Source organism: Xiphophorus couchianus, chromosome 8 (assembly GCF_001444195.1).
Source record: "Xiphophorus couchianus chromosome 8, X_couchianus-1.0, whole genome shotgun sequence".
NCBI lineage: Eukaryota > Metazoa > Chordata > Actinopteri > Cyprinodontiformes > Poeciliidae > Xiphophorus > Xiphophorus couchianus.
This window is the reverse complement of record NC_040235.1, coordinates 11,113,775-11,132,714: the sequence shown is the minus strand read 5'-3', so window position 1 is coordinate 11,132,714 and position 18,940 is coordinate 11,113,775. Positions and strand designations below refer to the sequence as shown.

The following is an 18,940-nucleotide window of genomic DNA, read 5'->3' as shown; positions in this document are numbered from 1 at the left end:
TTGAGGGTTTAACAAGAAGACATGGTGGCTCCGGAATAAGAGGGAGTTTGATTACACAATGGTTATGTAACTGTTTGATGTTCTAGAAATGAAGTTCCTCACGAAAGTATTCACACCCCGATTCCAGATTGTCATATTTCCCAAAAGACTTCAACATATTTTATTAGATTTCCATGGTATAGACAAATTGTAGCACATCAAATAATACTTATCTTTCTTTTAACAAATAATTTGAAAATGTAGTTTTTCTATTCACCCATCTTTACTAAATGAAACCCAAAGCAACCAATTCCCTAAACTCTGGAGCTGGAAGAGTAGCACAATGAAAGCTGAAAGTCATTATGACAACCTGCTTGTTTGTTTCCTCAAGCCATGTGGGAAACAGAAAACATGTGAAAGAAGGTTTTCTGGACATGTAAGACAAATATTGAACTTTTTTTAGTTCACATTCAAAATCCTATGTGTGGAAGAAAACTAACAGATCACCAAGAACACACAGCCCTCTCCATGAAATATGGTAGTGGCAGCATCATGAAGTGGGGAAGCATTTCTTCACAAACTACAGGTAAAGTTAATATTTTAAGAATGTCAAATTTGAGAACTTTAAGAACACTCGTGAATATTTTTTATGATTTTCCAGCAGCCTGCATAGTTACAGTTGTTACAGTTACAAACACTAGTAGTATACCGTGGTTCAAGGTTTTACCTCATCATTCCATAAAACTAAATAGTATTAACTGTTGCTTTGACAGTTTTCCCACTAAATCAATTTAGGTTTACGTAGTTTGACCTGGGAGCAAAAGCTCCAATTTTCAAACTTTGCAGATGTCGTGCAGAATGAGATGTAATGTATAATATAAATATGAAATGTATATTGCATCTCTTGGCTATTCTAAATTCTGAAATGCACTTAAAAAACTTCAGCATAAAAACAATGCTTATGAACAGGTTTTTATTCTGTTTTATTTACAGACATTGATATAATTTGTTGCAGAAAGGTGTGATAGCGACAACCTCAGAATGATGCTGCATAACTACATCAGCCAGGTGTTGTGCTAAAGAAAGTTCCCTGCACAAATGTCCTGGTTTGCAAGTATGCAGATTGACAACGTTTTCCTTTTAGAAGTTCGATTTCATTTTTTAGCATAACAGATTGAAATAACGAATCAAACTCCATGGTACTTGTACCAATGTTAATCTATTACTTTAAGCTCTCCAACTATGTTTATTTTAATTCTAGAAGTACTGTTTTCAGGCTGAGAAATATTGGTGCTTCTGTTAAGACAGAACTAGTGTGTAAGCTGCTATGCAAAATGTATACAGGTGTGAAAAGTGGCACAAAACTAAATCAGTTACAATTTTAAGCAATTTAATGGACTTGATCTAAAATTAAAATTCTTTTGAGACCCTGAAAATGTTGTTTAACTTTACGTGTTTTCAAGCATATGAAGCACTCGGTAAAAACACCTGCAGGGAAACTTATCAAGGAGCCAAACAGAGCACAACTGTGGAAGAACCAGTTAAAGGCTGCAGAGAGGGGGGTTACCTTCCAGCAAGACAACAAGCCTTGACATACAGCCAGAGATGCAATGCAAAGGTTTAGATTAAAGCATATTTATATGTGTGAGAAAGGCCCAGTTAAAGCTCAGACCTAAAACTGATCAAGAATCTGTTTCAAGACTTTGCAAGAATGTAGATCATGTTGGCTTTTGAATAAGCATCCATCCAAAAAAATCGATGACAGAATAAAGATGGGGTTAGCTTTTATATGTTAAAGTTACACCTGTCCAATACTATTAAAAAATCCCAGATTTTTTAGCACTTTCACGTTTTTTGTCATGAAGAGCTACATGTGAATAAGTGTACAGTATAGACCAGGGGTCCCCAAACTTTCTCCTGTGAGGGCCACATAACTTGTCCCTTCTCTGATGTGGGGCCGGGGTCAGTTTGTAACGGAAAAAGTGTGACGATTGTAAGAGTGCTAAACATAAAAATGTATTGTTTTTCAGAAAGCACAATCAAATAACCTTTTCTGGATTCTTCAGAGAACAAAAGTCAGGAAATAACACTATTTATGAAATAAATAATAACCAAATAACCCTGGGTTCTCCACATAAAAAAAGGGTTAGGGTCAATTATTTGCATGTATAAAATAGTTACTAACTAATAGTTAATAATAAATAAAGTTCATTACTAAGGAACATTTTATTGCAAAAGTCCAACTTATCAAATAAAAATGCACATATATGAAAATACTCTGGTATTGTTCAGGGGCCGGACCAAATGTGGAGGTGGGCCACATCTGGCCCGCGGGCCGTAGTTTGGGGACCACTGGTATAGACTATTAGCTTCAAATTCATACAGTGATAATGTCAGACTCAACTTTTATGACATTTCTGGTAAACATATTTATAAACCAGGCTATATAATTTGAACTTCCTCTTGTTGCAAGTGTGCAGAAAACAAGCCAACCCCTTAACAAGGTTTGCTTGGATGTGTGAATATAAACATACATAACGTCTCCATCTCCACTCTTACATTTGTGGTGGGGATTTATATTTTCAATTCTATTTTTTACTTTAATTTTGACTTTACTCATTCATTTCCATGTAATACAATAAGACACAAAACAACAGAAGCAAAATCCAACATCCTGTTCATATTTCTGCACAGTACCTTGCATCACTTGATCAAACTGCATGTTCGCAGGCAGTGAAGCTGACTTAAAGGCAGCACTAATGGACTGCAGCACATCGACCCTGAAACACACAAACACACACATGCATACAAGTTGTGCCCGGAGGAGAGGTCAGACTTGGCTAAGTTGGATTCATTAAGCTTGTTTACTCCGGAGCTACAGCCAATCACAGGCAGTACTGAGGAATACATTGATTTGCTCCAATACCAAATCAGCTCGATACATAAAAACCTCTCTGAGATAAACACACAGAATGCAATATAGGGCAAATATAGAAACAGCATCAACTCTAAATCACTTTAAAAGACCCAACTCATACACACATACACCCTAAACTTCTTTATGTTTTATGTTATGGCCCAAAACTGCATTTTGTGGAGATATTAACTTAAAAGCAAAGCTAAAGATTGTGATGTGGAAATATTTGAAAATAAAATCTGAAAAGTGTGGCACGTATTAATTAAATCCAGTTACCATGCATCTCTACCAGTTACACATTAATGTTATTTATCTGAGTTATTTACCTAAACTTTGCTAAATAAAGCAGACCTTCTTGAAGCAGGAGTGACCCAGTTTCTTGTTTTTGTTATCAAGAATAAACTAAAAATACATTTCTAGACAAAGAAAATACAGGACATTGCTTTTTAACAGGACCAACATGTTTTGGATCTATGATTTACAAACCATTTGAACTCAAATTTGATGACTTTGCATAATCAAAATGTTTTGGGGCAGTGTGTGGTGTAGTGGTAAAGTGGGAGCATCGTATATCGAGCTATCCTAGGTTTGATTCTACGCTGCATGTCTTCCCACTTCTCTCTCTGCCCATTTCCTGTCGTAAGTGCTGGAAATAAAAGCTACTACTGCCTCAGAAATCTTTAAAAATGTTTAGTTTATTGAGTAGCATAATAAAAATATATTAATACATTTTCTAGTACTTGCCAGTTTTGACAAGCATGGTAGAAAGTTGGGACACCACTGCTCTAGTCCCAGTAAAAATACTATGAAGCTTGTGGTTGTAACATGAGCAGCTGAAAAGTTCAAGGGCTATGAATACTATTGCAGCCCCCTGTAGCCGTCAGCATTTCTTGTCAATTCATCATTAAAGCAAAGGTAGCAAATGCATAATTTCATTTTCTTCCTTGCTTCCCTTTTACAGGCACATTTAATGATCAACAGAAAAATAAATTGACTGTATTGCAGAAATATTTTTGTTTAAATCGTGGAACTACAGTCATCTTTACAGAATCATCTCCCGACCTAATGATATGAAAATTCAGTCAGATATTCTCACATGACAAAAACAGAATTAAGGTTTCGCTTCCTCTTAATCTCCACTAATGTTCGGATATAAACTATTTAAATTCAGATGTTGAACGCCACATCGTTAGTGCCTTCTAACCCCGTTCACATGCAGTTGTCACTGTTTAACATTTGTCAAAATGTTTAAATCTTAATTTTAGCGTTCCAATAGCATCTTTGTGTGGAGAACTATTCCACCTAAATATAAATCAGCATTTCAACTCTACCGCATTGTGAATTGAAAAACAAATGCAAAGTGCCGGACAAACACGCCACATGGACACACGCAAAGCTGCCCTTGAAAACTTTTCCTGTTCCTGTCTCTGGGTCAGCTGACGTTCTTTTCTTAGCACCTCATTAAAATTCATTAATTGCTTTCTTTCTCCTGGGTGCAGACAAGAGTCAAAACTGGAACTTTCTTTAAAAAAAAAAAAAAAAAAGAGAAAAAAATAACTGTCCTGTGCTCCAGAAACACAAGCGGTGACGCCAGAGCTGCTGCAAACAACCACCCACCCATCTGTCACATCACATGTAGGGCACAGTGAAAAGATTCCAGAGAGAACGGCTTAAAGAAGTAGACATAAATTTTATTTACTTGTTCTGTACATAAAGGGTCATTACCAGCACAGGTGTTAACCATGGGAAATATTAACACATGTAAATGGTATTAGAAAATAAAAAGGCACAATTTGATTTTTTTGAAGGACAAAAAAAGACTTAATTAGAATTATGAGGGGGGGGGGGGGGGGGGGGGGGGGACATGAGCACAGTAATACTGTTAATGCCATTACAAAATAACTCGAAAGCAAGAGAAAAGAAGTTCATCTCAAGTAGGGAAATGCTCAAGGTGTATTGCTCAACTAGATTTAAATAATCCTGGCAAAAAAAAAAAAAAACATTCTGGATTTATTTTTTAAAAAATATAATAATAATAAAGGAAAACTTTGTTTAATGAAATAAATGACAAGCAGCATATGACCAGGCGAGACCACCGATACTGGCCAAGAGGTCATGCACGTAGGCAACCAGCAGGCATTTTTTTTCCCTTTTAGTAAGTCACCCTTTAAATAACATTACCGGTACTCATTTTAAAATACTTGATTCAAAACTGACCAAAGAGAAAAGTTACAGTTCAAAGCTGCACAATACCGTGGCGTATTTGGCCGAGCGTCGATTTAAACATTATGCAGTAAAAAATTAAAAAAGATGGAGAAATGGTTTCGCATTTCTACAGAAAGCTGCATCGTTTGCAGAACTGTTTAATCTTTGGGGGTCCTGTTGCACAATGTGGACATGGATACTACTAGGGTTGTTTTATTTTAAGAAATGTGAAAATAAAAACATCATCTCAACTCAAGGGAATCAGTACATTAAATAAAACATAAGAATTATTTCACCTTGAAGAAAACGGAAAATTTAGATGCCAGAGTTCCATTTTTACGCTTGACAGGCTGCTAGTTGCTAACAAAGTTGGTGACCTAGACTACAGCCACTGCTTAGCTAAAAAATGCTTGGCACTTCTCTTAAAATTAAAAAAAAATGCTCCAATGGTTTGTTTGTACTCAAAGTAGGCAGGTAGACTTGGCCTCAAACATGCACTCAGGTCTCAAAACAAGAGGAGGTAAATGTGTCTTCTGACACACTAAGAGAAAAAACAGGATGAAATTTTGGCCACATTGTTTCTCACCAGCATAAATAAGTTCAATAGCCAGTCAGGATTTGAAAATGTGATCAATAATGAAATCTTTCCAGAACTCCCACCCCACCCGTGTTTTTGCTTCTACTGGGACATTCCAAGCATTGCTAAAAACATTTATCAAAATTCAACCCCCCCAAACAAAGTAAAAAAAAGTCCAACCCCATGACCAATTAGTTGATAGCTAAGGTACAACAGTGACTTGATTGTTTGCAGTAATGTCGTTTTATTGGCTGGCCAGCTCCTCAGTGCTCTCCTGTATCCATATGGACGCTGCTTTATCCCACTTACTGCACAATTTTTCTCACACGGACAAAAACATTTTCAGAGGCCAAAAAAAAAAGAAGAAAAGGCTGACATGACAAATATTCAGCGTCTTAGAGGACTGACATGTTGTGATGCAATGTGGGAGAAATCCGTTGTGAGCATGCTCACATGAACTTCAACATACAAACACACTCACGCTGATGCATGCCCAGTGAAGCTCTGCAAATTAAAAAGAAAAATAGCTTGAAAATTTAACTAGCAATGGTTAGGTCTGGTTTTTAATTTAAGTCTGGAGTCCACAGCTGTAAACAGTCAGGAAGCCTTCCGAAGGCTGGCGGCAACAGAGGTGGTGGGGGGGGCATAGAGGGGAAGGTGGGAGTTGTTTTTATTTCCTCTCAAAGCAGGAAAGCGGATAACCAGGACACTGGTGGGACAGGTGGGGAGGGGCCAGCGGGTCGAGGTACACATCAACACCGCCGAGAGGCTCGGGACGAGCCCCCGCGTCAGTCACTTTCATCCGGATTCTGAGGGTTTATGATTTTGACGTGCGTGAAGGGGAAGAGGCCTTTGCGTCCGTTCACCTCTCCCTCCCACTGACCACTGATGTTCATCCGTGTGACCGTGACGATGTCACCGACCTGAGGAGAGAAGGACAAAGCTTCAGTCTTCCCACGTTTCCATACATTAAACACATGAACACATACAGTCCGAGGCTTCATTAGTACGACCTGAAGTTATTCAACAATCCACCTGTGATGTTACGCAACTTGTGGGAAGATTTACTTTCATCTCAGATCTCCACTTGCACTCTACACAGCGGACGGCAGGAGAACAGATACACAGCCCAAAAAGTGACCCTGATCTGACCAGGTCGAATCTCCTTCAAATTAGGATTAGAGCAAAAGTCTATTAAAACAAAACCAAGATTAAACCTTTCATTTTAAACTAGATTATTCACAGAATTAATTTAAAAGAAAAACAAAAAAAGCTTTAAAGATGTAGAGACTAGGATTTTATTTGAAGCAACCTTCAGAGTGAAGGGTACGGCAAGGATTATCCAAATGGAAAAAAGTTTAGCTTTACATGAAATTTTTATATTTTAAAGTTTGTAGTAACTTGCCAAGTATTCACCTCCTAAATTCATCTACATATTGCAACCACAAATGTCACCAAAATATGAAAAGTCTAGCGTAGAATGTATTTTAATTCACCCACTTTTACTCTTGATGCTTCAAAGTAAGCCAAGAATAAAATCTCTGATTTTTTCATACCAGCAACTATTTTAACAGATTTTTTTCTTGCTTTCTCTTCCATTAAAAATAAAATTTAAAAAGTTGCTTTTATTTCAAATCATTCCTTCTGTGAGTTGTACAACCAGTACTGTGGCCTGGATACAAGATTTTTTTGTTTAATTAATAGGATGTTGTCACAATATTAGTAGAATAAAGATAATTTTACCATAAGAATCTCTTAAACTTGCAAGAAGAGTAATTTTAGTAAGGTTAATTAATCTTTTGCTATTTTTTGTGTTTGGATCCTTGCAAAAGTACTACTTCACTCTCCAAATATTACGACTTTATTCTGGTGATTAAGACTTTATTCTAGAATTACTATGACTGTATCCTTGTAACATCCTGAAGTTATTTTTTTAAAACATTACAATAAATCTTAGCCTGACCCTACTTGTCGTAGAGTTGACCTAAAGTCCAAATAAACAGAAGCTGTGAAAAAGCATTTGACAAACAAGATGGCGGCTCTGGACGTGCTGACATCACTCTGAACTGTCATTGGTGAATAAAAAAAAAATCTTGATTTTCAAAAAATGTAATCTTCAAAAACCAAAATATTTGGTAAATATCAGCCTGACCAAACAGACTCAACCTGTCCACCTTAAACTCAAAATAAACCCGTCTGTACTGTGAAGGCTTTGAAAGGGGCGACAGAGAACCAGTGGTAACTCTGGAGGAGATTTACACCACACACCAACCCCACAGTAAAATATGGCAGCAGGATCATACAGTGGGGATGGTTTTCATCAGCAGGCATGAAAAAAAAAAAGATTAAAATTTTGTGAAATGTAGTAAAAGCTATAAACTACAACCAGAACTACAATGGAGCGGTTTGGACTCAGTTCCTGCTGCAAAACTTGATTCTATAAAGAATGGACTTTTACAAAGAGGGTGACGATCATTTTCCAACCACTTCAAAATGATTGCTGCTTTGTATTGGTTTAACAAATGAAATCTCAATAGTTAATCATAAAATATGACAAAATATAAGTATTTAATCTGAGCATCCATCCATCTTCTGTACACCCTTCTCCCTAGTAGGGTCAGGAGGGGTGCTGGTGCCTCTCTCCAGCAGACGTTTTGGGCGAGAGGCCAGTCTATCGCAGGGCAACACAGGGGCAAACCACCATGCACACACACTCACACCTAGGGAGAATGTAGAGAGACCAATTAACCTAACAGTCATGTTTTTGGACTGTGGGAGGAAGCCGGAGTACCCGGAGAGAGCCCACGCATGCACAGGCAGCAGTGCTACCAACTGCGCCACTGTTGATAGTGCAGTTGGTAGATTTATAAACTGCTCAGATTTATAAACTGCTCTATAAAGCTGAGTAGTTTATAGAATTTCAAACCTTGTGAGCTGAAGATGAATTAATTTTACTTAACTACATTATAACAACAATAAAAGGAAAAAATTAAAGAGACCATTGAATTTGACTTGCTGTAAAATGACTCATTGCTTCTGCTTCCCGACTTTCAAAGGCCCCAATGTAGCCATGACACAGATCTAAAGGTTTTTTCTGGAATCTGTAATGTGTTCGGAACCAGACGCTTAAAGGAGACAAGAAGCAGCGACGCGACATCCTGGGAGCCAAGCGAATCACCAGCCTGGATATCAAAAACCCTAATGATTCTCCAGCCTTTTTCTGTTAGTTTGCCATCATTGCAGCTTCCTCCTCCACTTCAAACTAATGTACAATCATGTCAGCCGAAATACAAACTTAATATAAACTTTGTCAGTTTATATTAACTAGTTTGTAGTTTATATTAAACTATTAAGCTTGCATTGTAGCTAATTAACATTGGTAGAGAAGTGGAACTTTAAAACACTAAATAATAGTTAAGATTCGGTTGATCAACAATTGAAATGACTCTTGGTAGATCGAACAAAACGTCCCAGAAGGCCAATACCTAAAGATAAAAACCAGCACTATGAGAAAAAAAAACTACAAAAAAGAGAGAATTTCAATTAATATAAAACCTGGAAACCGTTTCCCTAATTCTTTCTTTGCCAGTTGGAGAGAAACAAAGGTGTCCCAGAGGGGCAGTGACTGTCCAGGCACTGCAATGCAGTACAGTACAAATGTCTTCAGAGGCTGCTCCTTAGTAGTTTCACTTGATCTGAACCGTTCCAGCAGTTATTTGTCTGGAATACTCCTTTAGTGTCACATAATGTCAGAACCATTACTGGAAAGTTTGAGAAGACAAAAAAGTGAACCAAGAATCTACAGTGATGGTGCAGATATGGCTGCTTGGATTATTACTTTATGCACAGGAAGCGTGTTGGACCATAATGCACATGCCAACAGAAGAGTTTCCAAGCACGCTGTTGACTGAACTCAAGAAAAGAGCAACAAAGTTTGTGTTTTGTTCCTTGGCAAACAAACTGAATTATTTTGACCAGAAAGCAGGTAAATCAGAGAAGGCCCAGGTGTGTAGTGAGGTTATATATAGAGTACAAAACTCCCTTCGTTACTGCCAATAGTGAAATCAGCCATTATTAATGTGGAGTTTACACACATTAAACTAATGACACAACTAGAGAAAGGGAAGTAAAAAGGTTAAAGGAACACTGAGCTAATGACATACTTTAGCCAACCTTTAGCATTGGTAAATCTGATTAAGATGCCCATAAACACACATTCCACCAACAGCAGTCTCTTGATATTCCAACAGAAAAACAGAAACCAACCATACAAAAGCAATTTCTGCAATAATTGATCTCAATTCGAGTCATGCAAGTTCTACTTTCTAACAGAACCTGAGGTCCCTGAACTACCAGAGGCAAATTTCTTCAAAATTTCAGGGAACAAGGTTCAAGGTTTTTACAGCAAGACTTTAATAAAAATATTTTAAAATAAGTGGTATTCCTAAAAGCGTACATAAAAGCAATGACATTCTTTACGTCTAAGTCCACTTATGGAGACAACAAAGTTTTCTCTGAATGCATAAAGCACAGATTAATGCCTAGTCCTTCCTCTATTAGTTGTTGCTGTTCACCTTCAGCTGGGTGAAAGAACGGCACTAGACTTTTTTCTTGTTGAAAAACAAACAAATTTGCTGTTTAGAAATACAGCGTGAGAAAAAACTAATCAAGCCCCACTCATCTGTATTTAAGAGTTAGTGAGTCAATCAAGATCATTTTCAAACAACCAGAAACGCTGAAAGATACAATCTTCAATGCTGCTGCACAAATGATGCAAAAATCCCAAGTTTATATGGTTTTCATTGGAGCTAAAGATTGATAAGTTCCAAGTACACTGCTGGCTGATTGATGCATATTACATATTTCTACAAAAGGTAAGGAAATTATTACTGATAACTGCATAGAAGCCTACAGCAGCAGAGTGGTTATCAAAGCGGAAAACCTAACTAACAAAGAACAGAATAAACTACAACATTTGCTGTAAAAGCACTTGAACACGACAGCGTGATTTAATGGTAATAAATAATGATTTTTTTTATTTAACAAAATTTTGAGCATACCAAGTACCATACGCTGTGCTATTTAAAACTCCAAATATATTTGAATACAGTAATTATGTAAATCAGTTTAATACATAGTTGCTTCAACAATGGTGCACTCATTTTCTTCCTGTATTGAATTTAAAGCGAAGTTTGATCATTTTTATTAATGTAACGGGACTGGGTTGCAGTTGCAGACTGAATAAATTATAAGACATTTATCTGAACCTTCATATGCCTTAAGATCTCGAAGGAACACACACAGCAAACTACTAAAGTACCATCTTCTTTTTAGGGAGCGCAATCTAACCTTTGACATGTAGCTGATAAATCCTGGTTGCTCTGTTAATGTTTTCCACAGAGCTGTGTGCAAAGAGTCACAGGGACCAAGTGCATCTTTATACACAACTCTCAGCAAGCTAGTTCATTTCCTCTTAACTGCTGACACACTCCGACGTCACTGAACGGCAGCCGAGCTGGCTCGAAAATAACTCCCATTCTCATCTCTCGCCTGGGGAAATCACCACAGCAAGACAGAGAGCTGCTGTAGCTCTCCAGCATACACCGCAAGTTTCGACATGCTGTCATAAAAAGAGCAACCCAAGAGGACTCAGCTAAGAAATACAACAATGCTGCTGTCAGACTTGGACCTTTCTTTAGCATCAGATACAAAGAAAACACACATGAATTGCTTTGGATTCAGCATTTAACGAAAAGAAACTAAAACGTAAAACTGACCCACCTGACCTCAAGTTAACATATTTAGCTCTAGGCAAGATTGCAGGGTTTTTATGGAAACTAGCAGCCACAGTTAACAGCGAACAGAACTGTAGAACATAGGTTGACTTAAGACTGCAGAGGAAAACACACATGCAAACTCTTACTGCTTAAGGAAAAAAACGATATTACATGCAGCAGCTAGGCAGTAACTATTTAGTCATATCTTATGGTGTGATCACACACTTAAAATGTGATGGTAGCCAACACCAGAGCACTTGAAAAATGACTCGAGACGCGATGGGACAGTTTTACACCTTCAGCCCGCAGAACTGCGCCTGTCAGTGTTGCTGTCCATTCCTCTTCTCTATTTGACATTTATTCATAATAAAAAAATACGCAGAGGATTCTTATTGGTAGGGTTTTGGTTTGAGCAAAATAATTTTAGGGGAGAAAAACTGAAATGTGCTGGCTAATTTTAGAAAAAAGCTTGATGAAGGACGACATCGGTGGCAAATTTGACCATAAGAAGGAGCAGAAAAAAAAGTAAGCCGTAAAAACAGTTTAAGTTTCCAAAACAAAATCCTTTAAAACAATTCATACAAGGCATCAGAAAGCCTTGTATCAGGCTTTCTGTTACAAGAAAAAAGACTTGAAAGCCTTTAAAACGGACATTACTATACCTCTAGGGCAAGAGCCGTTTTGTCGTAGGCACAAGGCACTCGTTTCTGGATGGCCTTCGCGATGACTGGGCCGTTCTGCATGGAGGGCAGGGGTGTGATGACCGCGCCTGGCGTGCCCGGCGAAGACGTTTGGGGTTGAGCGTAGGCGTGGGCAGGCTCTGGGATCCCATAACTGTTGGAGTTACGAGATCCATGGGTAGGCTGGCCGGGATGGGGAGGCGGTCGCACCAATTTCTCCACATACGGGACGGGGATCATCCCGACGCGGCCCTCGCGGTTTTTGGCGCTCCACCACTGTTCCTCCGGCTTCTCGAGGATGATGAGAACTTCCCCCTTTTTGAACGGGAGGTCTTCTGCGTCGCTTCCTGTGAAGTCATATAATGTCCGCACGTACTCCTGGTTCTCCTCAGGACCAACCATGGTCTGGATGGCGCCGGTGATGGTGCTTGGGTACCTTGGCAAGACAACGCAGTCAAAAGGGATGTCAATTAGTCACTAGGACATCTTTGTACATTTAGGGCTAATAACCTTTTTTTTTAATTGTTTAAAAAGAGAAGTACACCTTCGTTTAAAGGAATTTTGGCATTATAGCACAGAGGCACCTTCCCTATGTGCTGCTGACCACTGCCTGTCAGCTGGACGTGGTCAGCAGTGGTACGATACACTTTTATTCCCCCAACTTACAAAATCAACTAAGGTGTTTTGAAACGTATCCAAACAAGGTTTTCCTGACTTTATTCAGAATAAGTCAACACAGTACTGCCCCTCCTGAACATGTTGCTGTGTACTGTCTGTCAGCTGGCTGAAAGAAGCCTGCTACACACCTTCCTCACTTGTAAAAGAATGCATTCACAATTATTAACTAGTTTATACCTGTAAATTTGACCATATTCAATATCAGCCACAATGGATCTTAGCTCAAGATTACTCCACATAATGGAGTAATCTTGAGCTAAAATTTTAGTGTATTTCTAATTGAAAACTTAGAAAATAAAAAAAGCCCCATAACAGTGCTGCTCCTCCCCCACCTGTTGTTGTGCACTGCCAGTTGTTTAAAAACGCAGGCATGGTGTGAAAACTAAAGGCGTGTAACACCCATCAATCTTAAGGCAGTTTTACATTTGGTAGCTGCTGCTTTTCTCCCTTGGATATAAATGTAGTAGATGTATTTTTGTGTAAATAGTTTTGACTCAATGCCACCATACTTACCCAGGTCTAGCTGAATGGAGCTGGATTTGAAGTTACACAAACAAGCATTTCACTGGCTTAAAATACAAACTTGTTTTAATGTGAAGTTCCAAATAAATTGAAATCAGCCTCCTAGGAGATGTTTACTTCTATCAAAGGTGTCTTTGTAAAGCAGAAAGCTCGAGTCAAACAGTAATCTGAATGAGTCCAATGCAAATTAAGCAAACTCTGCTTTATGACACAGCTCCCTGAAAGTAGGCTGGTTGTTATAAAGTAACTGTCTGGTTAATAGTTAGTAAAGGGGGTATTGCGTGACTTCCTTACCTGGGGGCAGGCTCTATTAGCGTAGTCGTATCCAGATAGTGGATTTTGTAGAACTCCAGGAGAGCCGGGAGGTTCTCAAACTCCTGATCGCCTATCTTAAACTTCTTGCTGGGTAATGAGTTAATGATATAGTGAGACACTTTGGAGTTTTCAGACACCGACAGGACATAGTCGCCGGGACAGGTAGACGAGTCTCGAACCAAAAACATGCCATGCCTCTGTCCTTGTAGCCTGTTCTGTGCCTCCTGTCGGGAAACGGGTCCAAAATACCAGGCGGACCGATCACACGAGTCAAACCGAGCCGTTGACATGTCTGTTCCCCCAAAAATAAGTTAGTAGATATATATAAATGAAGAAATTTACTGCTAAGATTTCAGCGTTGATCCAAAGTGAATGATTCAGTAGGTGCAGGGCAGGGCATTCGTCGCCCCTGTGCGGTTTTCGAGTAATTTCTGCAGAACCACTGAAGGTTTCGTCAACCTGATTAAAACAAAATTAACAATAAGGATTAAAGAAAAAACAACCTGGGGTTCTTTAGGGACAGGTTAAGACTGACTTGATCCAACTTTGGACCATATTGGCTCAGCTTTGAGTGGCTGAGAATAAAGAAAATGATTAACTTACGAAAGAAAAACGCCGAGGAAGGCCGAAGCAAGAAATGATCAATTAAGCTTCCTCCTTTTCGTTCCGCCTTCCGAGAAAAAAAAAAAACACACAAGGCTTCAAATGATTATCTCCTCCGGTCAGTGTCAGTTAATATAAAAGCGGAAAAGGTGGTCTCAGTTTTCTAACTGAGAAATCATCATAACTGTGAATAAACAGGCTAATATTAGCCGCAGGTGGGGAAACACAGATAGTTACTTTATATCCTCTCGACTTAACGGTAAGGCACGGAAACAGGTCTGTGAGTTCCCTCTCTCGGGTTCGAGCAGACTTCAGAGGCAGCGCAAGAAAAAAATGGCGGCCCGCAACACGTCTTCACACAAAAAGTGACTTCAGAGCAGCCGCCTGTCCGCTGCTGGTGCATCTCAGGAGCTGCACTCCCTTACCGCAAGCGAAGTATCCCGACCAGACGAGTATCTGTCCCGAACTCGCAGTTGTTTTTTTATTTTATCCTCCGCTCGCTCGAGAAACCAGAAGTGCGAGTGTAAGAGAAAAAAAAAATGGCGACGGGAGGGCTGGTCCCGCTTTCTATCAGCACGTCACTCGATGACTGGAGGGGGAGGTGGGCGGAGGAAATGAAGACTGGCTGAGAAAATGGGGGGTGGGCAGCTGGGTGACTGAGCACGGGTGGGGGTGGGGATACGTTCATGGCTTCATGTTACTCGAATTTCCAAGGTGCTGCATTGAAAAATGAAATAGCTTGAAAAGTGTAATAATCACAAGCAGTTGTATCACTCACCAATGCATAACAAGAGTACAAATTCTAGGATAGCCTCTAAAAGCAGCTTCTTTTGTATTCATGTCTTTTATTTTAAATGCTATCGACTAAAATTGTAAGCTGACAACAGCAGCATTAAAACCATTACAAGAACAATGACATAAAATGCCTATAATTAATTAAAAAGTCGAAATAAAGCACCGTTCATGTTTTATTTGTGTCCAAAAAAAAACAACTTTTTCGGACACTGATTTTACATTTCTAGTCGCTCAAACACACTGAAGTAAACGAAGGTGCAATCAGGGATCAAATTAAACACAGCATCTGCATGAAACAAAGCTGCACAAATTAGTTGAGAAAAAATTTAAGGAAAGGCATGCTGAGATAAAAATATGTCTTTTCAATTTATAAATCATAAATAAACTGGTGATGATGCTTTTGTTTGAATGCAATCCAGCTGGGATGTAAACCTGGGCTCCAATCTCAATATTTTTTGTCACCCTTTAACAAGTTAAGTTTGGCTTTACCTCCTTCCAGCCCCCTCCAAGTCTGGCCATTTCCTTCCTGCAGTTCCGCTTGATTTTCTTCTCTCTTCAGTGCTCCGTCTGGGATTTGCTTCATTGAGCTACATCTTTCAGGATGCACTTTTAATCAATCAGGAAACATAAGAAGAAGTCATGAATGGTGACAGTTGTAGTGAACAACACTATTAAGTCCATTTTGGCCACTTTTCCAGATATTGAGCAAAGTCGGAGCAAGAGGAACATCTGGGGATGTTTTTTAACAGCGTACACAATTTTCAAATAGTGTTTACATACATTATCTAATGCACTGTCTGTGCATTAGCAATTGGGTAAAATTAGATTGTTTCCAATCCAAATTCCAATAGTTTACAATCAAATACCAACCTGGGCTTTTCCCACATGGAATTTGCATGTTCTCACTGCATACGTGAAGATACTCAGCTTTAACTGTTAAGCTAATTAGTTTTTCTAAAATTGTCCTTAGATTTGAGTGGCGTGTGTGCATGTTTTTATGTCCTGTTTGTTGCACTGCTATGGACTGGTGACCTGTCCGGTTCTCAAAAAGCAAAACATAATCTTGTGGCACTCTGCTAGAGAAAAGAAACAGATCCAGAGATATTTGGAGAAACTTTAATCATTAAATTGAGACTCAAGGGTAACAAAAAAGGCAAAAACTTTGCACAACAAAACAAAACAATACATGTTCAGAAAATAGGAGGATTGGACAAACCAAGAGAAATGAGAGAAGCAGGAAGTAAAAGTGCTGAGGAAGGAGATTACTGAGCGTGGACAATTATACTGATCATAAATGAAAGACTAATGTGACGAGGTGTGAGTGTGGGGAACTACTGACAACTTATGTGGCAAGATTGCAAGACAAAACAAATCAAACTACATAATGAATCAAAAGAAAACTAATCAGAAATAGATTGAAATTACAGAAACAAATACAAGATGATTAAAAACGAATTCCTCCTATTTTATGCAGCCATCTCTGAATTAAACCAGGATTATGTTTTACTATAACCCACGCTGCCACATTTAGCAGAAACATGCCATGAATTGCAACCATAACATCACTGAGGAGAGCATACGTCCATAATAGATGCTGCTGATTGTAGTGGAGATTCTTTTGTAATAAATCGTGACATTAGCTGACCTCACTTAAAGTGTACAGTAGGTTTTTGCAGTAAACTCTTTCATACCACAAGTAAAACATTTTACATAATTCCCTATTTTCATTTCCTGTTGCTCTCCAACTTCCCCTTCCATTTAATCTCATAACTTGAATTCTTTGGCACAGAACTAAGACACATTGATTTGGAGCTACTTCTCTACCGCAGTGTGCTGAAAGGGAGAGAGTCTATTTAAATTCACAGGGCACTACCTTGGGGAAAAAGCCTTCCTAAAATGCAACATGGATAAAATGATGCATCAGAGAAAATTGGTGTGACATGATATTTAGTTCACACCGAAGCTACTGCTGCCCAGAAAAGACTAAGCAGTAACGCTGTGCTTGTGGTTTTAGTGGCCATATCTCATGAGACTAGAGGTGGCACAGAGCAGCTCACACCCCTGGAACACTGTCTGAATGTTAATAGTTTTGTACCCACTGTGTCTTAACTGCTAATGTCTGCCAATTCCCACATTCTAACAATGAAGTGTCAAGGAAACAAATTTGGGTGAAAAAGCTTCATCGTCTTTAGAAATTTGCTTATGGGTAAATATAGTTACTATATTTTTTTGCTAGTTTAAATATATTTGGTTCCAATCTATTTATTTGAGGTAACTTATTACAAAGCTGTGACAAATATTTGTAAAGGTTTTTTTTAAGGAGTCACAAAGACAGATTTAAAGATCAAATTAAACATTTTTTGAGGAATGTATGTGTACTACTCTACACATACATTCAGTATTGTACTGAGGCAGTGGCCACTGAAGATTCCTTCAAAAAACAACACCATCTAGTGGAGGACTATCTGATAAGAGATTAATCTATTACTGAAACTCATATTTTATTTCCTTACACTCATAGGCTTGAATTTTTCCTTTATGAGACAATGAAGACTGCCTCTATTCTGTGCTTGGCAATACTATTGGGCTTATTCATAAAACATAGATTGTTAATGTGTAGCTGTGCTATGAAACGTTATTAACACTAACAGTCACGTAAGTTAAAAAAAGCCACATAAAAGCCCCTGAGCTAAATCAAAAAATATACAAACATTTGTCCCAGTAAATAAATAAATATATATACATATGTACTCTCCATGTATGTACAATGAAATCAAAATAAGTTAATAAATTATGATAAATCTTTCCAGTCAGGGTCATCAGCCATAAAGCTACATTACTTTGGAAATGTAGCTTGGAAAAGGATGAATACTTCTTAAACTGTTTTTGTCATGTTTACATCCAAAACTTCAAAGTATTTTATGTGATAGACAAAACTCAAAGTAGTGCATAATTGTGAAATAGAAGAAAAATATGTTTTAAAAAAAAACAAAACATGTGGCACAGATTTGTATTAAGCATGGCTCTACGTGTGTGGGTACCTACCTAGCAATTAAAGTTTTGCTTATTTGGAAAACATTCAACTCAAGCGTCATTAAGCAGAAATTTCCAGTTGAATTTATTTAGATATGTACTTTAGCTCATTCTAACACATTCAAAGTCAGGATATTGTTTTATAGCCTAGCACAACTATGCACTTCTTTACAACCTTAACTCTGGCCTGTTTGGTATGTTCCTATGTTCCTGCTATCTGCAGGTGACGGCATTAGCTTGGCAGGATAATTTCAGCTGTGCTAACAATCACACCTTCTCATTAAAAACACCTAAGATCCATCACTTACTAGCTGAAAAATAAGTGAGGTGTCTAGAACTTTATGGCAGCACTGAGGAGAGAGTGAAGGATGTATTGTAGAATGTGTACAGAAAGATATCACTGATGTGAGCTGATAATGAGGTATCACGATAACCCTAACCCAAGATAAATAATAGTTACATTTACTGTATAAGATGTTGTAGGGAAAGTTCTCGATGTATTCTTAGAGCAGTGCAACCATCGTTCTGTTGCTGAGCAGAGAAAAATTCTTAAGAGATGCAATCTGCTTCATTATAATAAATAGCAAAAGGACTTAAGAAATATGTCAGGTCACACTTTCAGTCTTGTACTCAGCTCTCTGAGTCAGTGCTGCTTATCAGAAACAATCCCAAACCCGGTAACTTTCCAAAAAACACAACACAAGTATAAATCCACAGGATTGGACTTGAGTCATTTGATAATGAGCAGATGTTTTTAGACTTCTAAGGAAGAAGTGAGCCTGATTCAACTTGGAAACTGTTTGTCATGCAAGACGTTTTTAACACTCCCTATATTATTGTATAATTCTTTTATGGATTT

General features: G+C 38.3%; 1 protein-coding gene across 2 annotated transcripts; it reads right to left on the bottom strand.

Moving 5' to 3' along the window:
* Positions 1 to 4,566: 4,566 nt before the first annotated feature.
* Positions 4,567 to 14,819, bottom strand: crkl (v-crk avian sarcoma virus CT10 oncogene homolog-like). Of its 2 annotated transcripts, none has more exons than XM_028025506.1 (5): positions 14,491 to 14,819; positions 14,254 to 14,320; positions 13,630 to 14,109; positions 12,118 to 12,571; positions 4,567 to 6,601 (listed from the first exon to the last, which is right to left on the bottom strand). In XM_028025506.1, exons 3-5 carry the CDS (start codon positions 13,938 to 13,940, stop codon positions 6,467 to 6,469), a joined length of 900 nt encoding a protein of 299 aa, XP_027881307.1. In that variant the 5' UTR covers positions 13,941 to 14,109; positions 14,254 to 14,320; positions 14,491 to 14,819; the 3' UTR covers positions 4,567 to 6,466. The 2 variants fall into 2 exon arrangements, with proteins under 2 accessions (XP_027881307.1, XP_027881308.1); XM_028025507.1 differs by having other exon boundaries at positions 14,679 to 14,815.
* Positions 14,820 to 18,940: the final 4,121 nt, after the last annotated feature.

What these genes read in the sequence shown, in the direction of transcription:
- crkl (XM_028025506.1), bottom strand. Translation starts at nt 13,940, where the DNA reads ATGTCAACGGCTCGGTTTGACTCGTGTGATCGGTCCGCCTGGTATTTT. An exon ending in CTAATAGAGCCTGCCCCCAG is followed by an intron (nt 12,572 to 13,629) that starts GTAAGGAAGTCA and finishes TGTCTTGCCAAG; the next exon opens with GTACCCAAGCACCATCACCG. An exon ending in AAACGGCTCTTGCCCTAGAG is followed by an intron (nt 6,602 to 12,117) that starts GTATAGTAATGT and finishes TTCTCTCCTCAG; the next exon opens with GTCGGTGACATCGTCACGGT.